The following is a 27,500-nucleotide window of genomic DNA, read 5'->3' as shown; positions in this document are numbered from 1 at the left end:
CCTTGTTCGTTTCACAAGATTCTTTTCGTCATCCTGACGCGAGGTAATCTTGTGTCTCATGACAAGATGCTGTGAACACCTTGATAGGAGGTAAACTTGTCTCCCACGACCAGATGTTGTGGTCAGCCCAAGGTGGTGTAGGCAGGAAACATTGGTTGGACACAAAGCCACTAGATAAGAAATATAATCTTTAATCATCTTAATACATAACAAATGCCATGCCATGTCTGCAAATACAGAATGTAATATTTCCTTGAAAGCTTCAAAATAAATGCGATGTAATAGATATAATGTATGCTTTAGAAATATTCAATGTAATATTGTTATTGCATTAACTTAACCGATGAATTAATTCCACACCCAATTTGTACAATCTCATAAAAAGAAAATGGTTTGGTGAGTCTGATAAAGAAATCTGAATAATTCATCCATATCTTCTAGCTAACAATAAGTACAGACTATTGCATTCCTGAATAGGTAATGTGACTTATCACCCTGAAAACAAAAACAACACAAGAATATTGAACTAAATTATTATGCTCACTACACCAGGTAAAGGTTTATAAAACATTCCTGGAGATTTGGACAGCAGGGTTCCAATAACTATGGGATACGGCAAAAAATATATTTTATATTTTATATTTATATCTGATTAATCCAAATGAAAGAGGGTGTAGTTCACAGATTAAAAAGTATCAGATCATGTAACGTATTGTACTTGATTATTGTACTTTAGCTTTCTTTCATGTGATGGTGTCCGTCTGCTTCATGATAACACCATTAGATATCCAATTAGGTATTATATATATATATATATATATATATATATATATATATATATATATATATATATATATATATATATATATATATATATATATATATATATATATATATATATATATATATATATATATATATATATATATATATATATATATATATATATATATATATATATATATATATATATATATATATATATATATATATATATATATATATATATATATATATATATATATATATATATATATATATATATATATATATATATATATATATATATATATATATATATATATATATATATATATATATATATATATATATATATATATATATATATATATATATATATATATATATATATATATATATATATATATATATATATATATATATATATATATATATATATATATATATATATATATATATATATATATATATATATATATATATATATATATATATATATATATATATATATATATATATATATATATATATATATATATATATATATATATATATATATATATATATATATATATATATATATACACATACACAAACAGGATCTTGTCATGTTGACAAAAAAAATCTTGTTTACGGAATGTCTAAAACCACAGACCCAAATTGGTCGCATTGACAAGATTTTATATGTTTCTTTACAAGATTTTACTTGTCTTTATGGCAATATATAACTTGTCTCAGAGACAAACTATTTTAGCCATGGTGTGAATGTGGATCCTTGTTCGTTTGACAAGATTCTTTTCGTCATCCTGACGCGAGGTAATCTTGTGTCTCATGACAAGATGCTGTGATCACCTTGATAGGAGGTAAACTTGTCTCCCACGACCAGATGTTGTGGTCAGCCCAAGGTGGTGTAGGCAGGAAACATTGGTTGGACACAAAGCCACTAGATAAGAAATATAATCTTTAATCATCTTAATACATAACAAATGCCATGTCTGCAAATACAGAATGTAATATTTCCTTGAAAGCTTCAAAATAAATGCGATGTAATAGATATAATGTATGCTTTAGAAATATTCAATGTAATATTGTTATTGCATTAACTTAACTGATGAATTAATTCCACACCCAATTTGTACAATCTCATAAAAAGAAAATGGTTTGGTGAGTCTGATAAAGAAATCTGAATAATTCATCCATATCTTCTAGCTAACAATAAGTACAGACTATTGCATTCCTGAATAGGTAATGTGACTTATCACCCTGAAAACAAAAACAACACAAGAATATTGAACTAAATTATTATGCTCACTACACCAGGTAAAGGTTTATAAAACATTCCTGGAGATTTGGACAGCAGGGTTCCAATAACTATGGGATACGGCAAAAAATATATTTTATATTTTATATTTATATCTGATTAATCCAAATGAAAGAGGGTGTAGTTCACAGATTAAAAAGTATCAGATCATGTAACGTATTGTACTTGATTATTGTACTTTAGCTTTCTTTCATGTGATGGTGTCCGTCTGCTTCATGATAACACCATTAGATATCCAATTAGGTATTAGGTATATATATATATATATATATATATATATATATATATATATATATATATATATATATATATATATATATATATATATATATATATATATATATATATATATATATATATATTAGGTATAGATGAGCAGGAGGTTTTCTCTTAAACATATTTCCTTGAACGTGATTGCCAACTCAATATTCTTGATGTTTTCTTTATTCCTCAAGAGTCTTATTCTCTTTAGAAAGTATGTTTATGAGGCATCCTTAAGTGGTCATTTTCTGCTATATTCAGGATTTCTGCTCCTTGAGCTTTCTTGAGTAGCATTCGTCGGTACGTTCTTTTTAAGGGTGATGGTTAGAGTATGGATCCATGGCTATGCGTGTGCCTTCTTATACCTGCCGCAGACAGAAAGCCATTGTGTGCGGATAGCTGATTGGCTGCAGGTTAATTGCTCCCTGCAGTTCAATGCTCGTTGTCGATTGGCATCGGGGGTCTGCCTCTCAATGTTCGCTGCTCATTGCTGATTAGTTGCTGCTTCTCCTCTTCCCTTGGTGCATTCTAGGAAGAGTTTGTAAGTTGTCTGATTGTATATTGAGGGTCGGTGAAAATGTTTTCATGAAATTTTCAAAATAAGCGATCTCCGCGAAACCATGCCTTTCCTCAACGTCCTAGTTAAGTAAGAGAGTGACTCCTTGCAAACCGAAATCTATATCAAGCCTACCAACTTAAGGCACTGTTTAAACGGAAAAAAACCGAGTGCCACAAAAACTATAAAGATTCTATAATCATCACCTAGATCCGAAGAGCACTTAGTACTACTATACTTGGAAGACAATGCATAAAGAAACTGAGAGGTCAACCTAAGTACTACTAATAAATTAATTCTGCGAACGAGACCACGTGCAGCATCAAGAAAAATAACGGAGCAATGGTACAGGTCTAAAAGATCAACTGAAGACAGCAAAGCAAAGAACGTCTTAATATTCGAATTTTTCAACACTCGGACGCAAAAGTTCTATTTTTTATATTCGAGCGTCCTTAGTTGGTTGTAAACAAAGGCTCCCTGATCTCTCCCTCCCTCCTCCGCCAGTTGTGCTGCCGCGGTCGTCAGAATAACATTCTCGTGTGTTCTTTCTGTAGTTTTCTTTTCTTTTTTTTCCATTTATAAACTTACATAAACACCAAAGGCTTATTAGTAGTAAAAATATCTAGTAATTGAAAAGCCGCAGACATGGTTGTAAACAAAGCTCTGTCCTCTCCCTAGCCATAGTCGCCATTGTCCCTTTCTGATAACTGTTTTACCGGCAATACCGGTAAAACGGTATACTGTATGCCGGTGCGCATCCCTAGTCCTGCCATAGTCTCGAAAGAAAACAATTCTTCTGCGTTCTGTTATTTTAATTTATATATAAGCTTATTATGGCACCAAAGAGGCTTATTAGTGGTGAAAATAAGAAATCTAGTGAGACGGCAAGTGTTAGTGAGAAATAGCCTTCAGTTAGTGCGTTCACAGGAGTCACACAAGGAGAAAAGTTAAAAAAACGTTTTCATGGATGGTGACTCATCTTCTGACGACCTCCCACCCTTCTCCCTCCTCTTCTACGTTATCGATCAAAAGCTTTCACTTAGGGAATGTACAAATCAAATTATAAAAAAATTCCATTTTTTTTTTTTTAACCTGAGGTTTTGCTAAGATCAGAACGAATCACCTGATTTATAAATATCGATAGACGATCTTTTTGATACTCCAACAGGCATTTAGAGCGAATTAAGTTTGCGTATCGAGTCTTCCATTTTTTTTTTTTTTTTACCTGAGGTTTTGCTAAGATCAGAACGAATCACCTGATTTATAAATATCGATAGACGAACTTTTGATACTCCAACAGGCATTTAGAGCGAATTAAGTTTGCGTATTGAGTCTCCACCGCACAGGGTATTTTTTCGTCTTCTTGCAATGGAGAAAGAAGAAATAAAAACATAGTCAACAGAAACGTCAAGCCAACAAACCAAAAGAAAAAAATGCCTCCACATCTACTACTAAAACAAGAAAACAAACTATCTCCTACTTCGTAACAGCCATGATCAGAAGAAGGAAATGACTCAGAAGCGCCATGTAATGTGCAGTCCTCAACTCATCTTATATGGGAATGACAACGACTAAGTTATCCCGACGCCTGACATTTCACCTAGTATCTGTAGCCCCAAAAAGCCATCTATGAGAACAACACGATACAATACTAACAAGAAGCATGATCGAAGATACAGAAATCTTAGACACCTACATTGATTTGCTGAGATTGCTTTTTTTGGAAACTGTTTATAAAAGAATTTTTACTAACCCTCAACGTACAATCAGACAACTTACGAGCACCAAGTGAAGAGGAGAAGCAGTAACTAATCAGCAATGAGCAGCGAGCATTGAGAGGCAGATCCCAGCAGCCAATCAACAAAGAGCAACGAACGGCAATTTACCTGCAGCCAATCAGCTACCAGCACACAATTGCTTCCTATCTGGGCCAGGTATAAGAAAGCGCACGCATAGCCACATAATGGACCATAATGCAGATATGGAGCAAAGGCTTTAAGATAAGCAAGGAAAAAAATTTATCATAAAATAAACAAGGAAAAACATATATCATTTGATAACAACAATAACGAAGTTATTGTTGAAGAATTCCTAGACAGCAACAAAAATAAATTTACTGCATACGAAAAAAGTTGATTTAAGCAGAATTAACAATAACCATCTACTTATATCTCAAATAACCCTACAGCACATAGAAGACACAATCAAATCACTTAAAAATAACGCATCTGGAGAAAGTAATATTAATAAAACCATTAAGACTCATCTCCCAAACACTGCAATGAACATATATGAAAAAATTATAAATCAATGTCTGTCAATGGGATATTTTCCAAATAAATTCAAAATAGCAATAATCAATTTAACACAAAAAGCCAAATAAACCTTCCACAGACCCAAAGAACTATAGGCCAATTTCGTTACTAGAAGTTCCAGGAAAAATATTTGGAAAAATAGGAAACAAAAGACTAACACACTACTTGGAATAAAATAACGTACTTCCTGAAATGCAACGCGGATTCAGACAAGCAAGAGGCACAGAATTAGCCATAGCAATAACAATGGAAAAAATAGCAAACACATTAGGGAAAAATACCAGTGCCCCAGTTTTAAGAGATGTATCAAAGGAATTTGATAAAGTATGGCACAGGGCACTAAAATACAAACTAATTAACACAAACATGCCAGACATATTCATAAAACTAATCTGCCCATTCTTAGAAAACCGATACGCTTACATTAAAATCAATAATCACACAGGAAAACCAATTTCACTACAATGCGGAGTTCCACAAGGAAGCTCTCTCTCCCCAACCTTATACACCATATTCACCTCATACAACTCAACCCTCCCCAAGCTGCAGTTATATAATATATGCGGATAATATAACACAAATAATCACTTACCCGGGCAACTCAAGACACATCATGGCAAGAAAAACACAAAGAGAAATAATTAAGTTAATAACTATGAGAAGAAATGGAACATAAAAACAAACACAACTAAATTTCAGGCAATCCCTCTAGCTGTCCATTACACAGAACCAATATATATATATATATATATATATATATATATATATATATATATATATATATATATATATATATATATATATATATATATATATATATATATATATATATATATATATATATATATATATATATATATATATATATATATATATATATATATATATATATATATATATATATATATATATATATATATATATATATATATATATATATATATATATATATATATATATATATATATATATATATATATATATATATATATATATATATATATATATATATATATATATATATATATATATATATATATATATATATATATATATATATATATATATATATATATATATATATATATATATATATATATATATATATATATATATATATATATATATATATATATATATATATATATATATATATATATATATATATATATATATATATATATATATATATATATATATATATATATATATATATATATATATATATATATATATATATATATATATATATATATATATATATATATATATATATATATAGAGAGAGAGAGAGAGAGAGAGAGAGAGAGAGAGAGAGAGAGAGAGAGAGAGAGAGAGAGAGAGAGAGAGAGAGAGAGAGAGAGAGAGAGAGAGAGAGAGAGAGAGAGATAACACATTAATATCCTTCTCTAAAAAAGAAAAAATACTGGGCTTAAAATTCAACCAAAGGGGTATACAAAATCATATGTTAAGCATGAAGAATAAAGCAAATATCGCCCTAAAAACCATAAAATGATTCCACGGCCTCTCAACCCAAATGAAACTACACCTAGTAAAAGCATGCGTAATACCTATGCTTACTTTTACGGCTTACCCACTCAATACACCCACAAAAACAGATACCCTTAAACTACAGACTATTCAGAACAAAGCATTAAGATTTGCTTTAGAGGAAAAATACCCCTATAAAAGTACACCGTATTGCACACATAAAACCCTTAAACCTAATATACCACGAACAAGGGAACATTATCAAAAACAAAATAGTTAACGAACTAGATATAAATGAATATGAAAATATAATATCAGAGGAAATATTCAGAGAACATGGATGGTTTAAAAGACCAATATCCTATATAAATAAAAAAAAAAACACCAAGCCCTATTTACAATGAAACATCACTACACTAACAAAAACATCAACACCAACAGTATCACACACTTACCTTATATACTTACCAAATAACAACACATAGATCACAAACCAAACGTAAACAACACCTGGAAAGGAAAAATAAAAGAATAAATGAAAAAGTATACAAATAAATAAATAAAACAAATACTATGATTGCAGCAAACAATCAATTGCGGATCTGCCCTTTGACGAATAGCTAGAATACTCCCCACATATATATTTTCAAAGCAAGACGGTCTGCCCGTCAACTTTGTATCTCTTCCTATATTTCCCTTCTTACTGCAACCCTCCATTCTTTCCTTCCCACCCACTTTACCTCTTCATATTTCACCCAACTTTTCTATCCCCTGCAAAAAAAAAAAAAGAAAAAAAAAACATAATGGACCACACAGTGAGCTAACACCAACGAGAAACAAACATCAAATAAGAAATAACCAACAGGGTCCTCATCCTCACACATTGAATTTCTTACACAAAATAGATAAAACAAAAATTGTACAATACAATGTAGCACGGTAGTCAAACAGCAAACACAATTTTATATCCATATCTGGATACAGACCCACACATCATATTCATATTCAGCCACAGCCTTAAAACAACTTTCCTGCCAAAATTACCTGATTATCATGCATAGAGTTAATTCATCGGAAGAACCACATGACGGCAGTGCAGTTTTGAAAAAAAAAAACATATAACATAAAATAAATGGTGACTTTATTAGTGGCATCATGCAAATCGCAATAAAAACAAACACAGGACAGATACACTTTGCTACTGCATACATTTCATCACGCAGACCTTATCTCCCAATTCCGGACTTTCACAAATTAACTTCAAATAACGATCCAACATACATTATTGGGGACCTAAATGCCAAACACAGTACTAAGAGACAACTTTAACAACACAGTTGGTAAATGGATCAAACTACTAATAGACAATGGGAAACTGAAACACCTGGGACCGAAATTTTATATCTTCATAAGCCACAACCCACAATCTACCCCAGACATCATTCTGACAAATAATAAAACATACCATAATCATATAATAGAAAAAAAGGACCTATCACTTCATCCTACCACATCCCAATCATACTCACCATTACCTCTCAAGCAGTCACAGAACCTACAACAACCAGATTTAATTTAAAAATCATACTGGGAAAACTTCGAAAATGGAATGAAAAAAAAAAAAAAAACTATAGAGGATTCTGACCGAGGTGGAAAGGCAACACAAGGGGAAATAGAAAGAGCACTTGAGAAATGGTACACTATAATAACAACTAACATGAAAGAACGCATACCAGCCACGAATACAAAAACTACACAAGGCAATAAGCAACGAAACCATACGGAATATATAAAGACATCTACACACATAACACAATATGCCCACCATCATGGACTTACACATATACAGTTTATTCAGTACAAACCACTCAGGAACTACCTGATATCAGAATGTATAAAATAGCACAATAAAAACTGGGAGCAAAAAAATTGAGGTATTACAAACACTCTATAAAACACCAGCAGATTTCTGGCAACAAATAAAATCACTTAGGGACAACAAAAAACAAAAACATCATTCATTATACACAACAACGATAAACTACATTCCGATAATTCAGAAAAAAAAAATCAACTTTTTCGGCAGACATGTAGCAATGTTTTTAAAATAGGTAGAGAAAATTTGCCATTTGATAACAATAATGAAACAATAGTTGAAGAATTCCTATACAACAACAGAAATAAATTTACCCTTTACGATACAGCTGATATAAACAAAATTAACAGCAACCACCTACTGACATCTAAAATAACTCTACAAGATATAAGAGACACCATCAAATCACTGAAAATTAACGCCCCAGGCAATAGCAATATCGATAAAACTATTATGACTCATCTGCCAGACAATTCATTAACTATATACGCAAAAATTTTAAACCAATGTCTATCAATGGAGTATTTTTCCAAGAAATCTAAAACTGCAATAATCAGAGTAATACCCAAGCCTAATAAACCTTCCACTGATCCTATGAATATCAATTTCGTTACTAGAAGTTCCAGGTAAAATATTTGAAAAAAATAATAAACAGAAGCCTAAGACACTACTTGGAATCAAATTAACACGTACAGCGTCAGCAGATCTGAGACTTTGTGATTTCGCCAGTGCTGGCCACATCATGGATTTTTTTTTTTTTTTGCTAAACCAGTCTTAAATGATGTGGAACAGATGAAAATGAGTCATTCCTCCCAGAACTGACTGGAAGTAGTATTAATTGGTGCGAGATATCTTGCGCTAAGGTTAGCGACTTAGCAAAACCTTATGTGACTAGTTTATTCGCTTCCTCGTTTCTCACCAGTCGATCCCCGAGTTGGACACATGCATAATATCGTTCCTGAGTTGAAAGAAAAACAACATGTCATGTTTTGCTGTTTGGGAGTGCTTGTGGATAAAAATAGACACGAGATATCGCGAGGGAGTGTTGCCTTTCACGGTGCAAATATTTTCCGAGTAATATGTACTTGTTTTCCTTATAACAAAGCGATTGGAAAATTCTTATTTATGTCATACAAAGTTTTCACTACCACAATATAACAGTTACCAAAAACAACTGAAATGGTAAGAGTAAGTAATGGAAATTACGCTTTGTTCATATTAGCGGAGTTGAGGCGTCAGTTTCCCGCTACACCTAGCTGAAGGCAGCAGAAACTTCTAAAGTTCAGAATTGTAATAAATAAATACAGGAAGCATTCATGTTAGCAGGGACGAGGAGACAGCATGAGCAATGTCTACAGTGCATGATGGCAGTATAATGGTAGGTTTTGAGGACGCAATACCTCCGAAAACACGAGAAAGCTCGCCGACGTATCTCATACGTCTCTGACGCCCGGTTCGCTCAGAGTAGCCGACGTATCTCGTAGGTCTCTGACGCTGTACGGGTTAAATACTCCTTCAAACACAACACGGATTCAGACAAGCAAGGGGTACAAAAACAGCCATAACAATAACAATTGAAGCAATAACAAACACAATGGGGAAAAAACACCAGTGTACCATAGTTTTAAGAGATGTATCAAAGGCATTTGATAAAGTATGGCATGAAGGTCTAAAATATAAACTAAGCAAAACAAACATAGGAGACATATTCACAAAATTGATCTGTTTATTCAAAGACAATCGAGACGCTCAAATTAAAATCAATCATTACAGAGTAGAGTTCCACAAGAAAGTTCTCTCCCCAACCTTATACAGACATACCTCAACCTTCCCCAGGCTGTAGTTACATAATATATGCAAACGATACAACACAAATAATCACTTACCCGGGGAAATCAAGACACATTATGGCAAGGAAAACACAGAGAAAAATAATCAGAATCAATACCTTTGAGAAAAAATGGAAGATAAAAACAAATAATTAAATTTTAAGTAATCCCTCTAGCAGTACAATAAACAAAACCAATATACATAGACAACTCGTTAATACCCTTCTCTAAAGAAGAAAAATACAGTGTTTAAAATTCAACCAAAAAGGTATACAAAACCAAGTAGTATATATAAAACATAAAGCAAACAGTTCCCTAAAAATTTTCGAAAGATTTCACGGCCTCTCAATCATAATCCAACTATACTTAGTAAAAGCATGCGTACTACCTATGCTCTGTTTTCCTGTTTACCCACTCAATACTCTCACAAAAACAGCTACTGTTACACTACAAAATATTCAGAAAAAGTCATTAATATTTACTGTAGAGGAAAAATACCCCTACACAAGAACAACAGAGGCATTACACCATGAGGCACACATAAAATCCTTAAACCGAATATACCACGAACGAGGCAACATTTAAAAAAAACTAAATAATTAATGAAGTAAATATAGAAGAATACCAAAAAATAATATCATATAAAATAATCAGAGAACATGGATAATTTAAAAGACCAATATCCTACATAAATAAAAACACACCAACCCTTATTCACAATCAAACATCACTAAACTAACAATAACATCATCAATACTCACCATATCACACACTTATATCTTATATATACTTACCTAATTACAACACATGGCACACAAACCAAACGAAACAGCATCTGAAAATTTTAAACTACAAAGGTTAAAACAATTACAATATCATCACACAAGTCATTGTTTTCCTGCCAGACGGAAGTGTGGTATTTTTAGCGGTTCTACAGAGCAAGGTGGCTCACCGTTCACAACCTTCCCCCGGTAAGAGATGGAGGACCCCGGCTCTGTCAGCTGACACCCGGCTGCGGAGACAGGATGAGGAGGAAATAAACAAATGAATAAATGAATGAATAAATAAACATAGTCATTACATATTACTACATATTACGATTATAGCAAAGTGTCGGTTGCAGATCTGCCCCTAGTTGTGTAATCTAGCTTGCTCTCCAAAGTAACTACGTTATCAAAAAGCAAGACGGTTTGCCCATCAACTTTTTTGTCTCTTACTATCTTTCATTCATCACTATAATCCTCCATTCTTCCCTTCCCACCCATTTTACCTCTTTATATTTCACCCAACTTTTCTATCCCCACGAAAAAGAAAAAAAAAATACTCACCATCACTCACCTAAAAAGTGCAAAAAGTGCCAAAATCGTCAGCCAGAATTAAGGGAGCAAATGCCTCGATACCTCCCTCTTAAAAGAAGACAAGTTGTAGGAATTCGGAAATACAGATGCAGGGAGGGAGTTCCAGAGTTTACCAGTGAAAGGGATGAATGATTGAGAGTACTGGTTAACTCTTGCATTAGAGAGTTGGACAGAATAGGGATGAGAGGAAGAAGAAAACCTTGTGCAGCGAGGCCGCAGGAGGAGGGAGGCATGCAGTTAGCAAGATCAGTAGAACAGTTACCATGAAAATAGCGATAAAATATAGAAAGGGATGCAACATTTCGGCGGTGAGAAAGAGACTGAAGACAGTTAGTCAGAGGAGGGAGTTGATGAGACGAAGAGCTTTCGATTCCACCCTATCAAGCAAAGCTGTGTGACTGGAACCCCCAAACATGCGAAGAGTACTCCATACAGGGACGGATAAGGCCCTTATACAGAGTAAGCAGTTGGAGGGCGAGAAAAACTGGCGGAGACGCCTCAGAACACCTAACTTCATAGAAGCTGTTTTAGCAAGAGATGAGATGTGAAGTTTCCAGTTAAGATTATGAGCAAAGGACAGACCGAGGATATTCATTGTGGAAGAGGAGACAGTTGAGTGTCATTGAAGAAGAGGGATAGTTGTCTGGAAGGTTGTGTCGAGTTGATAGATGGAGGAATTGAGTTTTGAGGCATTGAAAACTACTAGATTTTCTCTGCCCCAATCGGAAATCTTAGAAAGATCGGAAGTCAGGCGTTCCGTGGCGTCCCCGCGTGATCTGTTGATTTCCTGAAGGGTTGGACGTCTCTGAAAGAACGTGGAAAGATGTAGGGTGGTATCATCAGCGTAGGAGTGGATAGGGCAAGAAGTTTGGTTAAGAAGGTCATTAATGAATAATAGAAAGAGAGTGGGTGACAGGACAGAACCCTGAGGAACACCACTATTAATAGGTTTAGGAGAAGAACAGTAGCCGTCTACCACAGCAGCAATAGAGCGGTCGGAAAGGAAACTTGAGATAAAGTTGCAGAGAGAAGGATAGAAGCCGTAGGAGGGCAGTTTTGAAATCAAAGCTTTATGCCAGACTCTATCAAAAGCTTTTGATATGTCTAACGCAACAGCAAAAGTTTCACCGAAATCTCTAAAAGAGGATGACCAAGACTCAGTAAGGAAAGCCAGAAGATCACCAGTAGAGCGACCTTGACGGAAGCCATACTGGCGATCAGACAGAAGATTGTGAAGTGACAGATGTTTGAGAATCTTCCTATTCAGGATAGATTCAAAAACTTTAGACAAGCAAGAGATTAAAGCTATAGGACGGTAGTTTGAGGGGTTAGAACGGTCACCCTTTTTAGGAACAGGCTGAATGTAGGCAAACTTCCAGCAGGAAGGAAAGGTAGAAGTCGATAGACAAAGTTGGAAGAGTTTGGCCAGGCAGGGTGCAAGCACGGAAGCACAGTTTTTGAGAACAATAGGAGGGACCCCATCAGGTCCATAAGCCTTCGGAGGGTTTAGCCAGCAAGGGCATGGAAAACATCATTACGAAGAATTTATATATCTATATCTATCTATCTATCTATCTATCTATCTATCTATCTATCTATCTATCTATCTATCTATCTATATATATATATATATATATATATATATATATATATATATATATATATATATATATATATATATATATATATATATATATATATATATATATATATATATATATATATATATATATATATATATATATATATATATATATATATATATATATATATATATATATATATATATATATATATATATATATATATACATACACATACATACACACACACACACACACACACACACACACACACACACACACACACACACACACACACACACACACACACACACACACACACACACACACACACACACACAGTCCATGCAGAGACTTGCTGTCATTTTTTTTTTCTATTTAATTTTTATGTATTTTTTGAGGTCTTTTATATTCATTGTTTGATAATTCACAATTACTTTTGTCTACAGCCTATGTCTGCAGCAATATGTTAATCAACTTAATAAACTTGCCGTCAAGATAAGAGGTTTATTTGATCTATCGAATGAACACAATGAAATTACTGATCTAACGGAAAAATCACCAGACGACAATAAGCCATTATGCATGGTGTTCATAGACAATAAACTTTTTTATCTCAATAAAAAATGCAGTCATAGTGAAAACCCTTAAAATACAACGTATATATGAAACTTAGATACGTATAAATGAAGCATTGCAACTAAAAAGGTTATTAAGAAGTCAGAAATTACCAATTATAAAGGATGTTTGGAGACGTCTTCATCTTGCAGTGGGACACACTGTACTCCCGAAGTCGAGCTGTAGTTGGAAGTCAGCCGACCAGCCAGAGTCCAGATTGGTTCCTGGAAAAGCGTTTCACTGTAAATTTGAACTAATTCATTAATGCTGCTGGTATTTTGTCTTAGAAAATGTTAGAGAAATATGAAAAGAAAAATACTGAATGGAATATTCTGTTCTTTCTCTTTTTTTCCATTTTTTGTCTCCCCTCTTGTGTAAAAAAATAAATAAAAGTATACCATTATTTGCTCCAGCCCTATGTCTCCCGAAAGTCCTTCCTGGTTAGGTTATATTAGTTTAGTACAGATGTGGGCAAACTCCAGCCCGCCAAAGGAATTCATGCTGCCCGACAAATGTTAGTAAATTTGAAAGAGCAAGTTAATAAGCAACGCCAATTTAATAGTATTGTGAGCACTTCATTTTCTTCCCGCAAGTGTGCACATGCCTGTGAGAATGGGTTTTCCTTTAGAAGCCTTTAATTTTGTGTTTTAAAAATTAATAATTTTGGGTTGATATAGTATATGGCCCTATAAGATTGTGAATATTTTTTAATGTGGCCCTAGCACTGAAAAGTTTGCCCACCCCTAGTTTAGTAGATGGCATCAGGTGAGATTGTAGAGCTTGGTTAATATTATCATGAGCAGGTGGTACAAATGGACGGGACAACACTCATGAACTAGTAAATTAACCATTTTTGTATCATCTGTCTGGCAAAGATATGACACCAACTTATACACAAAACATTAAGTTAGATCTGGTTAGCTATATTATAAGGTAGTTAGTGGCTGGAAATTGAAATGCATATATCTCATTAATATACGTAAACCTAACTGAGATGATAGTTAAACAGGCCTGCTACAACATCCTTTTTTCACCGGGCCAAATATCTGAAAATTTCCAACTAGGTAATTAAAAAACTATAACCTTACAATCATTTGTGATGTAATGTCTGACACACAAGCACACAAATTTGTGTGCTTGTGTGTATCGCTCTCTCTCTCTCTCTCTCTCTCTCTCTCTCTCTCTCTCTCTCTCTCTCTCTCTCTCTCTCTCTCTCTCTCTCTCTCTCTCTCTCTCTCTCTCTCTCTCTCTCTCTCTCTCTCTCTCTCTCTCTCTCTCTCTCTCTCTCTCTATATATATATATATATATATATATATATATATATATATATATATATATATATATATATATATATATATATATATATATATATATATATATATATATATATATATATATATATATATATATATATATATATATATATATATATATATATATATATATATATATATATATATATATATATATATATATATATATATATATATATATATATATATATATATATATATATATATATATATATATATATATATATATATATATATATATATATATATATATATATATATATATATATATATATATATATATATATATATATATATATATATATATATATATATATATATATATATATATATATATATATATATATATATATATATATATATATATATATATATATATATATATATATATATATATATATATATATATATATATATATATATATATATATATATATATATATATATATATATATATATATATATATATATATATATATATATATATATATATATATATATATATATATATATAGTAGTGTGTCCTAAAACTAATCCGATTTTTTTGTCCATACCCATTCTCTTCTCTATCACTGTAAAAGTTACATTTTACACATTTCTGAAAACAACATTTCCTTGTTATTAGTTTCCTACGCTTTTCTTCATAAGTGCAAAACGCACATCTTTTTCCTCTTCATTTCTTGACACACTTGCACCTAACAGACAAATACATACACACACATCAATGTAATTACGCCACATGTAATGTTGCAACATCATGTATATGTTCCGTCAGTTAGATGTCCTCTGTAATCTTTTTGGCAATAATTAACGAGAAAGAAAGGTATTCAATCTGTTGATTTTCACTTAGTAGAAATCTACATCACCTGGGCTTAGCACAGAAGGAATTCGGTCTGATAGCTACTGTGGGACTTACTTTCATTTGAGCAACATGAAAGGCAGTGAGAATACTGGTTAACTCTTGCATTAGAGAATTGGACAGAATAGGGGTAAGAGGAAGAAGAAAGCCTTGTGCAGCGAGGCTGCAGGAGGAGGGGAAGCATGCAGTTATCAAGATCAGTAGAGCAGTCAACATGAAAACAGAGATAAAAGACAGAAAGAGATGCAACATTTCTGCGATGAGAAAGAGGCTTAAGGGAGTCAGTCAGAGAAAGGTGAGACGAAAAGCTTTTCAATCCTCCGTATCTAATTAAACTGTGTGAGTGGAACTCCCCGCAAACATGCGAAAGACGGATGCAAGGACGGATAAGGCCCTTGTACAGTGTTAGCAGTTAGAGAGGCGAGAAAAACTGGCGGAGACGCTGCAGAAAGCCTAACTTCAAAGAAGCTGTTTCAGCAAGAGATGAGATGTGAAATTTCCAGTTAAGATTATGAGTAAAGGACACACCAAAGATATTGAGTGTAGAAAAGTGAGACAGTTGAGTGTCTTTGAAGAAGAGGGGATAGTTGCCTGGAAGGTTGTGTCGAGTTAATCGATGAAGGAATTGATTTTTTGACGAAGTTTTCTCTCCCCCAATCACAAATCTTAGAGAGATTAGAAGTCAGGCGTTCTGTGGCGTCCCAGCGTGATCTGACGACTTCCTGAAAAGTTGGTCGTCTCTGGAAGGACGTGGAAAGATGTAGGGTAGTATCCTCAACGTAGGAGTGTATAGGGCAAGAAGTTTGGTTAAGAAGATCGTTAATGAATAATAGAAAGAAAGTGGGTGACAGGACAGAACCCTGAGGAACACCACTTTTAATAGATGTAGAAGAACAGTGGCCGCCTATCACAGCTGCAATAAAACGGTCGGAAAGGAAACTTGAGATAAAGTTGCAGAGAGAAGGATAAAAATTCTAGGAGGGCAGTTTTGAAATCAAAGCTTTATGCCAGACTCTATAAATAGCAAGGTGCAAGCAGGAAGCACAGTTTTTGAGAGCAAGAGGAGAGACCCCATCAGGTCCATAAGCCTTCCGAGAGTTTAGGCCAGCGAGGGCATGGAAAACATCATTGCGAAGAATTTTTATTGAAGACATGAAACAGTCACAGGGAGGAGAGGGAGGAACAAACCTAGAATCATCCTAAGTGGAGTTTTTAGCAAAGGTTTGAGAGACGCGTTCAGGTTTAGAAAGAGATGAGATGGCAGTGGTGCCATCAGGATGAAATAAAGGAGTGAAAAAGAAGAATTAAATGTGTTGGAGTTGTTTTGGACTAGATGCCAGACGTCACGAGGGGAGTTAGAGTTTGAAAGATTTTGATATTTTCTATTTATGAGAAAAGTGTTTGGCAAGTTCAAGAACAGACTTGACATGATTCCGCGAGGAAACATAAAGTACATGAGATTCAAGAGATGGAAGGCTCAAGTATCTTTTATGGGCAACCTATCTATCATGTATAGCACGAGAACAGGCTGTGTTAAACCAAGGTTTAAGAATGAGGAATTTACGCCTCCATGCCAGACATTATCACCTCTGTTATGCGTTCAGCACAGAGAGATGGGTCTCTGACACGAAAACAGTAATAATTCCATGGAAAATCAGCTTAATACTTCCTTAGGTCCCTCAGATTATTAGAGGCACCTCCGGTTTGGGGGATCCTGAGGAGGAATTGGAGAGATAGGAAAAGGTATAGAAATGAGATTTTGGTCAGAGAAGCTCAACGTAACAGCATAAGCAGAAGGATTAGAGGTAAGGAAATGATCAAGAATGTTGGGTGTATCTCCAAGACGATTAGGAATACGAGTAAGGTATTGCACCAGTTGCTCTAGGTCATGAAAGACAGCAAAGTTGAAGGCAAGTTCACCAGGATTGTCATTGAAGTTAGAAGAAAGCTAAAGATGGTTGTGAACATTGAAATCTCCAAGGATGGAGATCTCTGCGAAAGGGTAGAGGGACAGAATGTGCTCCACTTTAGAAGTTAAAAAGTCGAAGAATTTACTGTAATCAGAGGTGTTAGGGGAGAGATAGACAACACCGATAAATTTAGTGAGAGAGTGACTGTTAAGTCGAAGCCAGATGGTGGAAAACGCAGAAGATTGAAGAGCATGAGCATGAGAGCAATTTTAGTCGTAGCGCACATAGACGCAACATCCAGCTTTGGAGATAAAATGTGGATAGAGGAAGAAGAAAGGAACAGAAAAGGGCCTACTGTCAGTTGACCCAGACAGCTGTGTTTCGGTGAGGAAAAGAAGATGAGATTTAGTAGAGGAGAGATGGTGGTCTATAGATTGAAAATTAGATCTAATACAGCGAATGTTGCAGAAGCTAATGAAGAAAAAGTCGAGGGAGGTGTCAAGACATTTTGGGTCGCCACCGGGAGAGAAGTCCGAAAGGGGACATTTCTGGTCCCCTCCCCCGAAGGGGACTCCGAGGCTGAATTTGGAGTCGCCATTTTGAATTTTGAATTTTAAGTGAAGGATGTGCGTGTGGTATGTGCATGTAGTTTTATATGAAGAAAGAGAGTTGTGTATAGAGGGCCGGCTGTCACTGCCCCCTTAAGGTTTGATACACAAAGGGAAACGTTCAGAGAGATCACAACTAACTTTAATGGAGAGTTCACAGCACCCCTGAAATTGTGCTATTAGACCTCGCTGGGAGTAAATTATCGTATTACTGCCTCCTTTTATGTCTTGTGTGTTTGGTTAGTTAGGATAAATTGTTATTCAAGCAATTTTAAGCTTGATATTGATGGGATATGACTAGTTTCTGCCGTTCCTTCCCCTTAAGTTAGGAATGCTACGTTAGTTTAGGCTACTTTAGGTTAGATTATGTAGGTTTAGTTAGACTTGGTTATTTAGCAAAAGTTAGGATAAACTGTGATTTTAGGAATTTAAAGTTACATACCTAGGGAATATTACTAGAAGTTTCAGCAATTATGGACCTCTCACACCTCATCAAACGCGATTCCCCAATGTATCCTTGTGGTGGAAGGAAAGTAATTTCCGGTTCGTCAGTCACAATTGTTTGAATCACATAATAAAACAAGGGGGGATAAGATAAACATGTATTGAAAGAAAGGATATGTTCTTACCAATTATGCCGTCGATTTATTAGGCCTCACGCTAAACCCAGCTGGTGGACCCATTCATTTCCCACGGCCTATTTCGCTGTAAGCTCTGTAGGGATGGAGTCTCCAGCGTACATATTGTTGAAGACTGCATGTTTCTTCCAGTACACAACCACACTATCACTGTGCTGCAATAACAATCCCTAAAGGAAAGGAAAGAAACGAATTAACGTAGCACAGATTGATACTCCAACCCCACGCACCAAACACAGACGTCAAGGGGACGGTGGAGGTTTGGTTATTCTTTTTATCGTTCAGTGTGATTATTAACGTCAATATGCTGGACAAACTGGTATAAAACTGCTTACCTTACATCAGGATAACATCAATGATCATTATCCGTCTTCTATTTCTTTTAAGTTTTGCAATATACCACAAGATAGCTGCGCCGAGACGAAACTGCGCCATTCAGAGAGTTACCAGTGACTGAAATTTTACCGTTGTATTCCACCTTCTTCATTTGCAGTCCAACAATTCTTCCTGCATTTTGAAGTTAACATCGATGCAGTCTAGCATAATATAACAATAATAATGTATTTTTTCATCCATATTCTGTTCTTTCTCTCTCTCCGTTGAAATTTATGCTGCCAGATGCCAATACGCAACGTCTATTAACGACCCAAAAAGTTTGAATACATGACAACTCAACTTAAATGTAACGAATAATGCGTTATTCATATGTAATTATATTAGCTGTTTGGTATAGTTTGGATGGATTGGTGTGCTAACGTACACGAAAAAAATATTTCTGAACCTACCATCTCGATGGAACTTGTTATATATATATATATATATATATATATATATATATATATATATATATATATATATATATATATATATATATATATATATATATATATATATATATATATATATATATATATATATATATATATATATATATATATATATATATATATATATATATATATATATATATATATATATATATATATATATATATATATATATATATATATATATATATATATATATATATATATATATATATATATATATATATATATATATATATATATATATATATATATATATATATATATATATATATATATATATATATATATATATATATATATATATATATATATATATATGTGTGTGTGTGTGTGTGTGTGTGTGTGTGTGTGTGTGTGTGTGTATCTATCTATCTATCTATCTATCTATCTATCTATCTATATATATATATATATATATATATATATATATATATATATATATATATATATATATATATATATATATATATATATATATATGACGGCAAGAATGAAATATACTGATGATAAACGTCGACGTCAAATATGCATACAATATATATAATAAAAACATGACATCAAGAAATGCATTATATGGTCATGTGAAAATCAGCTCACCATTATGTGTGTGTGTATGGCCGATCCGTTAACAAGTATGCTATCGATATTAGAATCTGCCAGTTCATCTAGAGAAGAGAATGGGAGATGGATCCTCGGAAATATGATCATGGCTTTCAGGTTTGATCGATACACAGAGCTCAATGTGAAAGACATCATCAACCACAGAGCAGCAACGTTACGGGCCATATCCTTCAGCGGCATCCAGGGAACACCTATAAACACAGAATTTCATTGTGACCAATTAAAAGATGATTATTATGGGAATGATTTATATATTTTCATCTTAGTAAATGAAGTAACACTACAGGTTTTATTTTCAATATCAAAATAATGCATATTCAAATATCCAAATTCAGATTCGGAGTCCCCTTCTGGGTAGGGGACCAAAAAATTTCCCCAGGTCGGACTACCCTCCCATTAGCGACCCAAAATGTCTTGACACCTCCCTCAACGTTTTCCTTATTAACTTCTGCAACATTCGCGGTCTCAGATTTAATTTTCAATTTGTGGAACACCACCTCTCCTCTAATAAACCTTATCTTCTTTTCCTCACCGAAACACAGCTGTCTGAGGACACTGGCAGTAGACCATGCTTTGTTCCCTCCTACTTTCTCTATTCTCATTTTCCTTCTAAAGCTCGATGTTGCGTCTATGTGCACAACGAGTTAACATGTTCTTGTGCCCACGCTCTTGAGTCTTCTGAGTTTTCCATCCTCTGGCTTAGACTTAACAGTACTCTCAAACTATTTTTTTCTGTTTTGTCCATGCCTCCTCGAACTCCTCGGCTATAGTAAATTCTTAGACTATTTAACTTTAAAACAAACGCGAAAGGGTAAAGGAACATTATGTTCCTTTACCCTTTCGGAGTCCTCCATCCTTGGAGATTACAAAGTTCATCACCAGCTTTGGCTTTCCTCTCCCTTCACTGACCATCCTAATGAACTAGCCTTCAACTTTGCAATACTCCATGATCTAGAGCAGTGATTCCCAAACTTTTTACTGTTATTTCCCCCTGCCCCCAGTTCAACCATCCAGATTTTCCCCTTCATGTGTATGAGAGAAAGAGCAGTTAAAACACACTGAGACTATTTACTAATTTATTTTTCAAATGTACAAATATACTGATAAACTTATAGTTACAGAGTAAAGTGGATAGAGAGCAGTTAGTAACAACTAAGCATAGCCATAGAGAGCGGTTACTAACAAATAAAAGGACTTTTGTTTGCTCTTCTACTTCAGAATTAGTTAGTAGGTAGTGTAATTATTTCCCCCCTGCTAGCTTCAAATTTTCCCCCAGGGGGATACTTCCGGCAGTTTGGGAACCACTGATCTAGCTAGAGCAACTGGTGCAATACCCTACGCACGTTTCTGACCGTCTTGGAGACACGCCCAACATTCTTGATCTCCTCCTTACCTCTAATCCTTCTGCTTATGCTGTCACCCTATCATCTTCGTTCGGCTGCTCCGACCACAATCTCATTTCTATATCTTGTCCTTTTTCTCCCATCCCTCCTCAGGATCGCCCAAAGCGGATGTGTCTCTGCAAGTTTGGGGGACCTGAGGAGGTATTATACTGGTTTTCCCTGGAATCATTACTGTTTCCGTGTCAGAGACCCATCTCTTTGTGCTGAACGCGTCTGGATGAAATAAAGGAGGAAAAGAAGAAGTAAAGTTATTTAAACTGTTTTTGGCAGGATGACAAAAGTCACTATAGGGAGTTAGAGTTTGAAAGATTTTGACATTTTGTCTTTACGAAGGAGTGTTTGGCAATTTGAAAAACAGACGATGTGATTTCGGGCAGAAATACAAAGTGTATGAGAATCAGGAGAAGGAAGGCTCAAGTACCTTTTGTGGGCAACCTCTTTCTCAGGTATAGCACGAGAAAAGGCTGTGTTAATTAAACGAAGGTTTAGAAGGTTTAGGTTAAAATAAAGAATGGGGAATATACTCCGCCATGCCAAACATTATCTCTTCTGTTATGCGTTTAGCACACAGAGATGGGTCTCTGACATGGAAACAGTAATCATTCCAGGGAAAATCAACATAATACCTCCTCAGGTGCCCCCATCTGATAGAAGTAAACCACCAAAGGCACCTCCGCTTTGGGGGATCCTGAAGCTGGATTGGAGAAAGAACACAGGATACAAAAATGAGGTCGTGATCATATAATCCCAACGGAGAAGACAAGGTAAACAGCTGAAGGATTAGAGGCGAGAATCAAGAATGTTGGGCGTATCTCCAAGACGGGCAGGGATACGTGTAGTTTGTTGCACAAGTTGCTCTAGGTCATGGAGGATAGCAAAGTTGAAGGCTAGTTCAACAGGTTGGTCAGTGAAGGGAAAGGAAAGTCAAAGCTGGTGCTGAACATTGATATATTCAAGGATGGAGATCCCTGCAAAAGGGATCATGTGCTCGACTTTGGAACTTAAGTACTCAAAGAATTTAAAATAGTCAGATATGTTAGGGAAGAGATAGACAACACAGACAAATTTAGTTAGAGATTGACTCTTGAGTAACAGCCAGATGATAGAAAACTTAGAAATTCAGGAGTGTGACCACGAGAACAAGTTAAGTCATTGCGTACATAGAAGCAGCATCCACCTTTGGAACGAAATTGAGAATAGAGAAAGTAGGACGGATCATAGAACGGACTACTGTCAGTTGCCTCAGAGATCTGTGTTTCAGTGATGAAAAGAGGATAAGGTTTATTAGAGGATAGGTGGTGTTCTAAAGATTGAAAATTAGATCTATGACCGCAAATGTTGTAAAAGTTAATGAAGAAAAAATTGAGGGAAATTTTAAGACATTATGGGTCGCCAACGAGAAAACAGTCCGACCTGGTTATATTCCTTATCTCCTCCCCAAAAGGGGACTCCGAGGCCGGTTTTGGAGTCACCATTTTTTTTATTTTTATTTTGATTTTTTTTTAAGTGAAGGCTGTGTGTGTGGTAAGTACATGGAGATTTATGAAAAGTAGGAGAGTTGTCTTTAGCGGGCAGGCTGTGACTGGCCTTTTGATTTGTAAGACATAAAGGGAAACGTTCAGCGAGATCATAGCTAGCTTTAATGGAGAATTCACAGCACCCCATGAACTAGTTCTATTAGATCTCGCTAGGAGTAAATTATCGTTTAGATAGGTGTCTGCTATCTCCTCTTGCGATATATATATATATATATATATATATATATATATATATATATATATATATATATATATATATATATATATATATATATATATATATATATATATATATATATATATATATATATATATATATATATATATATATATATATATATATATATATATATATATATATATATATATATATATATATATATATATATATATATATATATATATATATATATATATATATATATATATATATATATATATATATATATATATATATATATATATATATATATATATATATATATATATATATATATATATATATATATATATATATATATATATATATATATATATATATATATATATATATATATATATATATATATATATATATATTTATTTATTTATTTATTTATTTATTTATCTATTCATTTATTTATCTATTTATTTATTTATTTATTTATCTATTTATTCATATTAGTATAGCCAGAGAGTAAATTCTCTTTTAGGCAGACGAGGTTAAATGGTGCTGCAAGTTCTCCATTATTCAGCTTCTGCTGTGTTTTTTTTTTTTTTTTTTTTTTTACTCTTTTTGTGTGATTATTCCTTCTTTTGAGCAAGGAGTTCTCGTATGAGTTGTTCAATATTTTGTTGGACTTGGGCGACATTTCGATTAATTTCTCCAATCACCTTCAGGCAGTGTGAGGATGATTTTCCTTGCCTGAGCCAAGGATGAGTTGAGTTAAGGGAGGATAGGAAAGATGGGTGAAACTATGAAGAGTTAAAGTTGGTAGGAAGAGAAGTGTTGAGGGCTATAGTGAGAAAGGGAATAAAGTGAGAGTGTAAAGGTAAGGGCAAAGGTTTGCTGTTGTTGAAGATTTGCCAATCCGAGGAATGGCATGGGCCTTTACTGCCATGATGAGGATAGGAAGAAAACACTTTTATCATAGACACAGAAAAAGATCCACTCCGCCTCCTTTACCTGGAAGCACTCTTCATGAAAAGAACATCCCCACAAACAACAAACAACAAACAATAACAAGATCTGCAAGTCTTCCATATAGTCAAGAGAACCGGCCACACCCACACCAATTAAGAAAGCCCATACTTCACAGCTCAACCAATGAGAGCGCGGCTCGACCCACACCACCTCTCAGCCAATGACAAGATGACAGATCAGCAGAAATCACCCGTGCGATCACTCTCGTACATTTATAAGACGGACAGCACACCTTTGTCCTGTATTGAACTCCAACTCACACAACTCCAACTCCAACTCAGTTATCTTCAGGCACTGTTACACAACGGACGTACCTCCCAGCTGCATCCTACTTAAGTTCAAGGTCACGGAGGAATCCAGCCTCCCGATTGGCCAGCTTGCGCACCAGACAGTCATCCCGGCAAACTGATTGGCTGAGAGCGCAAGGTTAAGCAGCGCTGAGAGCGGTCAGCCCTTGGATGGGTGACCGCTTCCACATCACAGCAAGTAAACTCCACCAACAACTACCAAACTTATACAGCTCTGCTGACATCAAGGAGACGAACGAAGGTTATGCAGTTATCATCACTGACGCCGAAGTGGACTCCATCTTCACCAAGAAATGTATCTCTACACTCAGAGAACAAGATTTCAACCCCATTGTACCTCCCCAACTAAAGGCAAACAGAACAATCCTAATTGTTAGAACTAATAGACTTTTATCTAATCCGCCCTTTTCTGCAATCAGAACACATTTGCATAATTGTAATCATCCCTTTGGCGTCGCTGACTTCAAAATTTTACAAAGATGTCAATCCAACACAGATAGCAACCTATATATATATATATATATATATATATATATATATATATATATATATATATATATATATATATATATATATATATATATATATATATATATATATATATATATATATATATATATATATATATATATATATATATATATATATTTTTTTTTTTTTTTTTTTATGACTAGCAGGCCTCTGCCTTTTTTCAGTTTCCTATTCATTAATTTCATTTTTTTTTTTTTATCTTCAAGAACTTCTTTTCTTAGCTCCATTGCAGTTTTTGCAAAAAATGCCTGCTATTTTTCGAGGAGTATCTGCTCAGAGTTGATATTTTTCACCTAATTGTAAGAGAAGTAGACGTTCACGTAACTTAGGATACACGTGTATTGACACACACACAAAAAAAATCGAAAAAATGTAAACAGACACATACAGAGGTGCCAACATTTCCGCTTGTGTTCACACAATTTTTAGCTTTAAGTATATAAATAAAATGTGTAAGCTACATGTGGCGTGTAACGGTAACACATTTATTCAATGACAGAGTTGAAAGTTGGAGGAACGAAAAAAACTGGCGGAGACGCCGTAGAACACCTAACTTCATACAAGCTGTTTTAGCAAGATATAAAATATGAAGTTTCCAGTTAAGATTGTGAGTAAAGGACAGACCGAGGATATTCAGTGTGGAAGATGGAGACAGTTGAGTGTCATTGAAGAAGAGGGGCATAGTTGTCTGTAAGGTTGTGTTGAGTTGATAGATGGAGGAATTGAGATTTAGAGGCATTGAAAACTACAAACTTTTCTCTGTCCCAATTAGAAAACTTAAAGAGAGATCAGAAATCAGGCGTTCTGTGGCGTCACTGAAAGGACGTGGAAAGATATATAGGGTGGTACCATCAGCGTAAGAGTGAATAGGACAACAAGTTTGGTTAAGGTCATTAATGGATAATAGAAAGAGAGAAGTGATAGGACAGAGCCCTGAAGAACACCACTATCAATAGATTTAGGAGAAGAACAGTGGCCGTCTACCATTGCTGTACTAGAACGGTCGGAAAGGAATCTTGAAATAAAGGATAGAAACGGTGGAAGGGCAGTTTTGAAATCAAAGCTTTTTGTCAGACTCTACCAAATGCTTTTGATATGTCTAACGCGACAGCAAAAGTTTCACCGAAATCTCTAAAAGAAGATGACCAAGACACAATAAGAAACACCAAGAGATCACCAGTATAGCGATCTTGACAGAAGCCATACTGGCTATTAGATAGAAGGTTGTGAAATGACAGATGTTTAAGAATCTTCCTATTGATGATAAAATCAGCATAATACCTCCACAAGTCCCCCCAACTGGCAAAGGCAAAACGCCAGAGCTACTGCCGTTTTGGGGGATCCTGGGAAGGAATTGGAGAAATAGGACAAGATACATTTATGAAATCGTCATCGGAGGAACCCAACGGAGAAGCTAGGGTAACAGCAGAAGGATAAAAGGTAAGGAAATGATCAGGAATGTTGGGTGTATCTCCAAGACGGTTGGGAATACGAGTAGGGTATAGTTGCTCTAGGTCATGGAGTATAGCAAAGTTGAAAGTTAGGTCACAAGAAAGGTTAATGAAGGGAGAGGAAAGCCAAAGCTGGTGATGAACATTGAAGTCTCCAAGGATGGAGGTCTCCGCAAAAGAGTAGTGATAGAATATGCTCCACTTTAGAAGTTAAGTAGTCAAAGAATTTACTATAGTAAGAGGAGTTAGGGAAGAGATAGACCGCACAGATAAATTTAGTCAGAGAGTAACTGTTGAGTCAAAGCCAAATGGTGGAAAACTCGGAAGACTCAAGAT

At 34.4% G+C, this 27,500-nt stretch overlaps 1 protein-coding gene across 1 annotated transcript in view; it reads right to left on the bottom strand.

The window, feature by feature from the left end:
• LOC123502971 overlaps positions 1-24,791 on the bottom strand; it is a 32,932-nt gene extending 8,141 nt beyond the window's left edge. Inside the window, exons 1-5 of the mRNA XM_045252270.1 lie at positions 24,758-24,791; positions 20,727-20,941; positions 8,572-8,585; positions 8,236-8,261; positions 545-603 (exon numbers count right to left, since the gene is read on the bottom strand). Of these exons, the coding sequence (XP_045108205.1) occupies positions 545-603; positions 8,236-8,261; positions 8,572-8,585; positions 20,727-20,941; positions 24,758-24,791 (348 nt within the window). The remainder of the gene's footprint in view (positions 1-544; positions 604-8,235; positions 8,262-8,571; positions 8,586-20,726; positions 20,942-24,757) is intronic.
• Positions 24,792-27,500: the final 2,709 nt, after the last annotated feature.

The sequence above is a fragment of the Portunus trituberculatus genome, chromosome 13 (assembly GCF_017591435.1).
Source record: "Portunus trituberculatus isolate SZX2019 chromosome 13, ASM1759143v1, whole genome shotgun sequence".
In the NCBI taxonomy this organism is placed as follows: domain Eukaryota; kingdom Metazoa; phylum Arthropoda; class Malacostraca; order Decapoda; family Portunidae; genus Portunus; species Portunus trituberculatus.
Note: the sequence above shows the minus strand (reverse complement) of the source record. Positions and strands in the feature narration are given on the sequence as shown.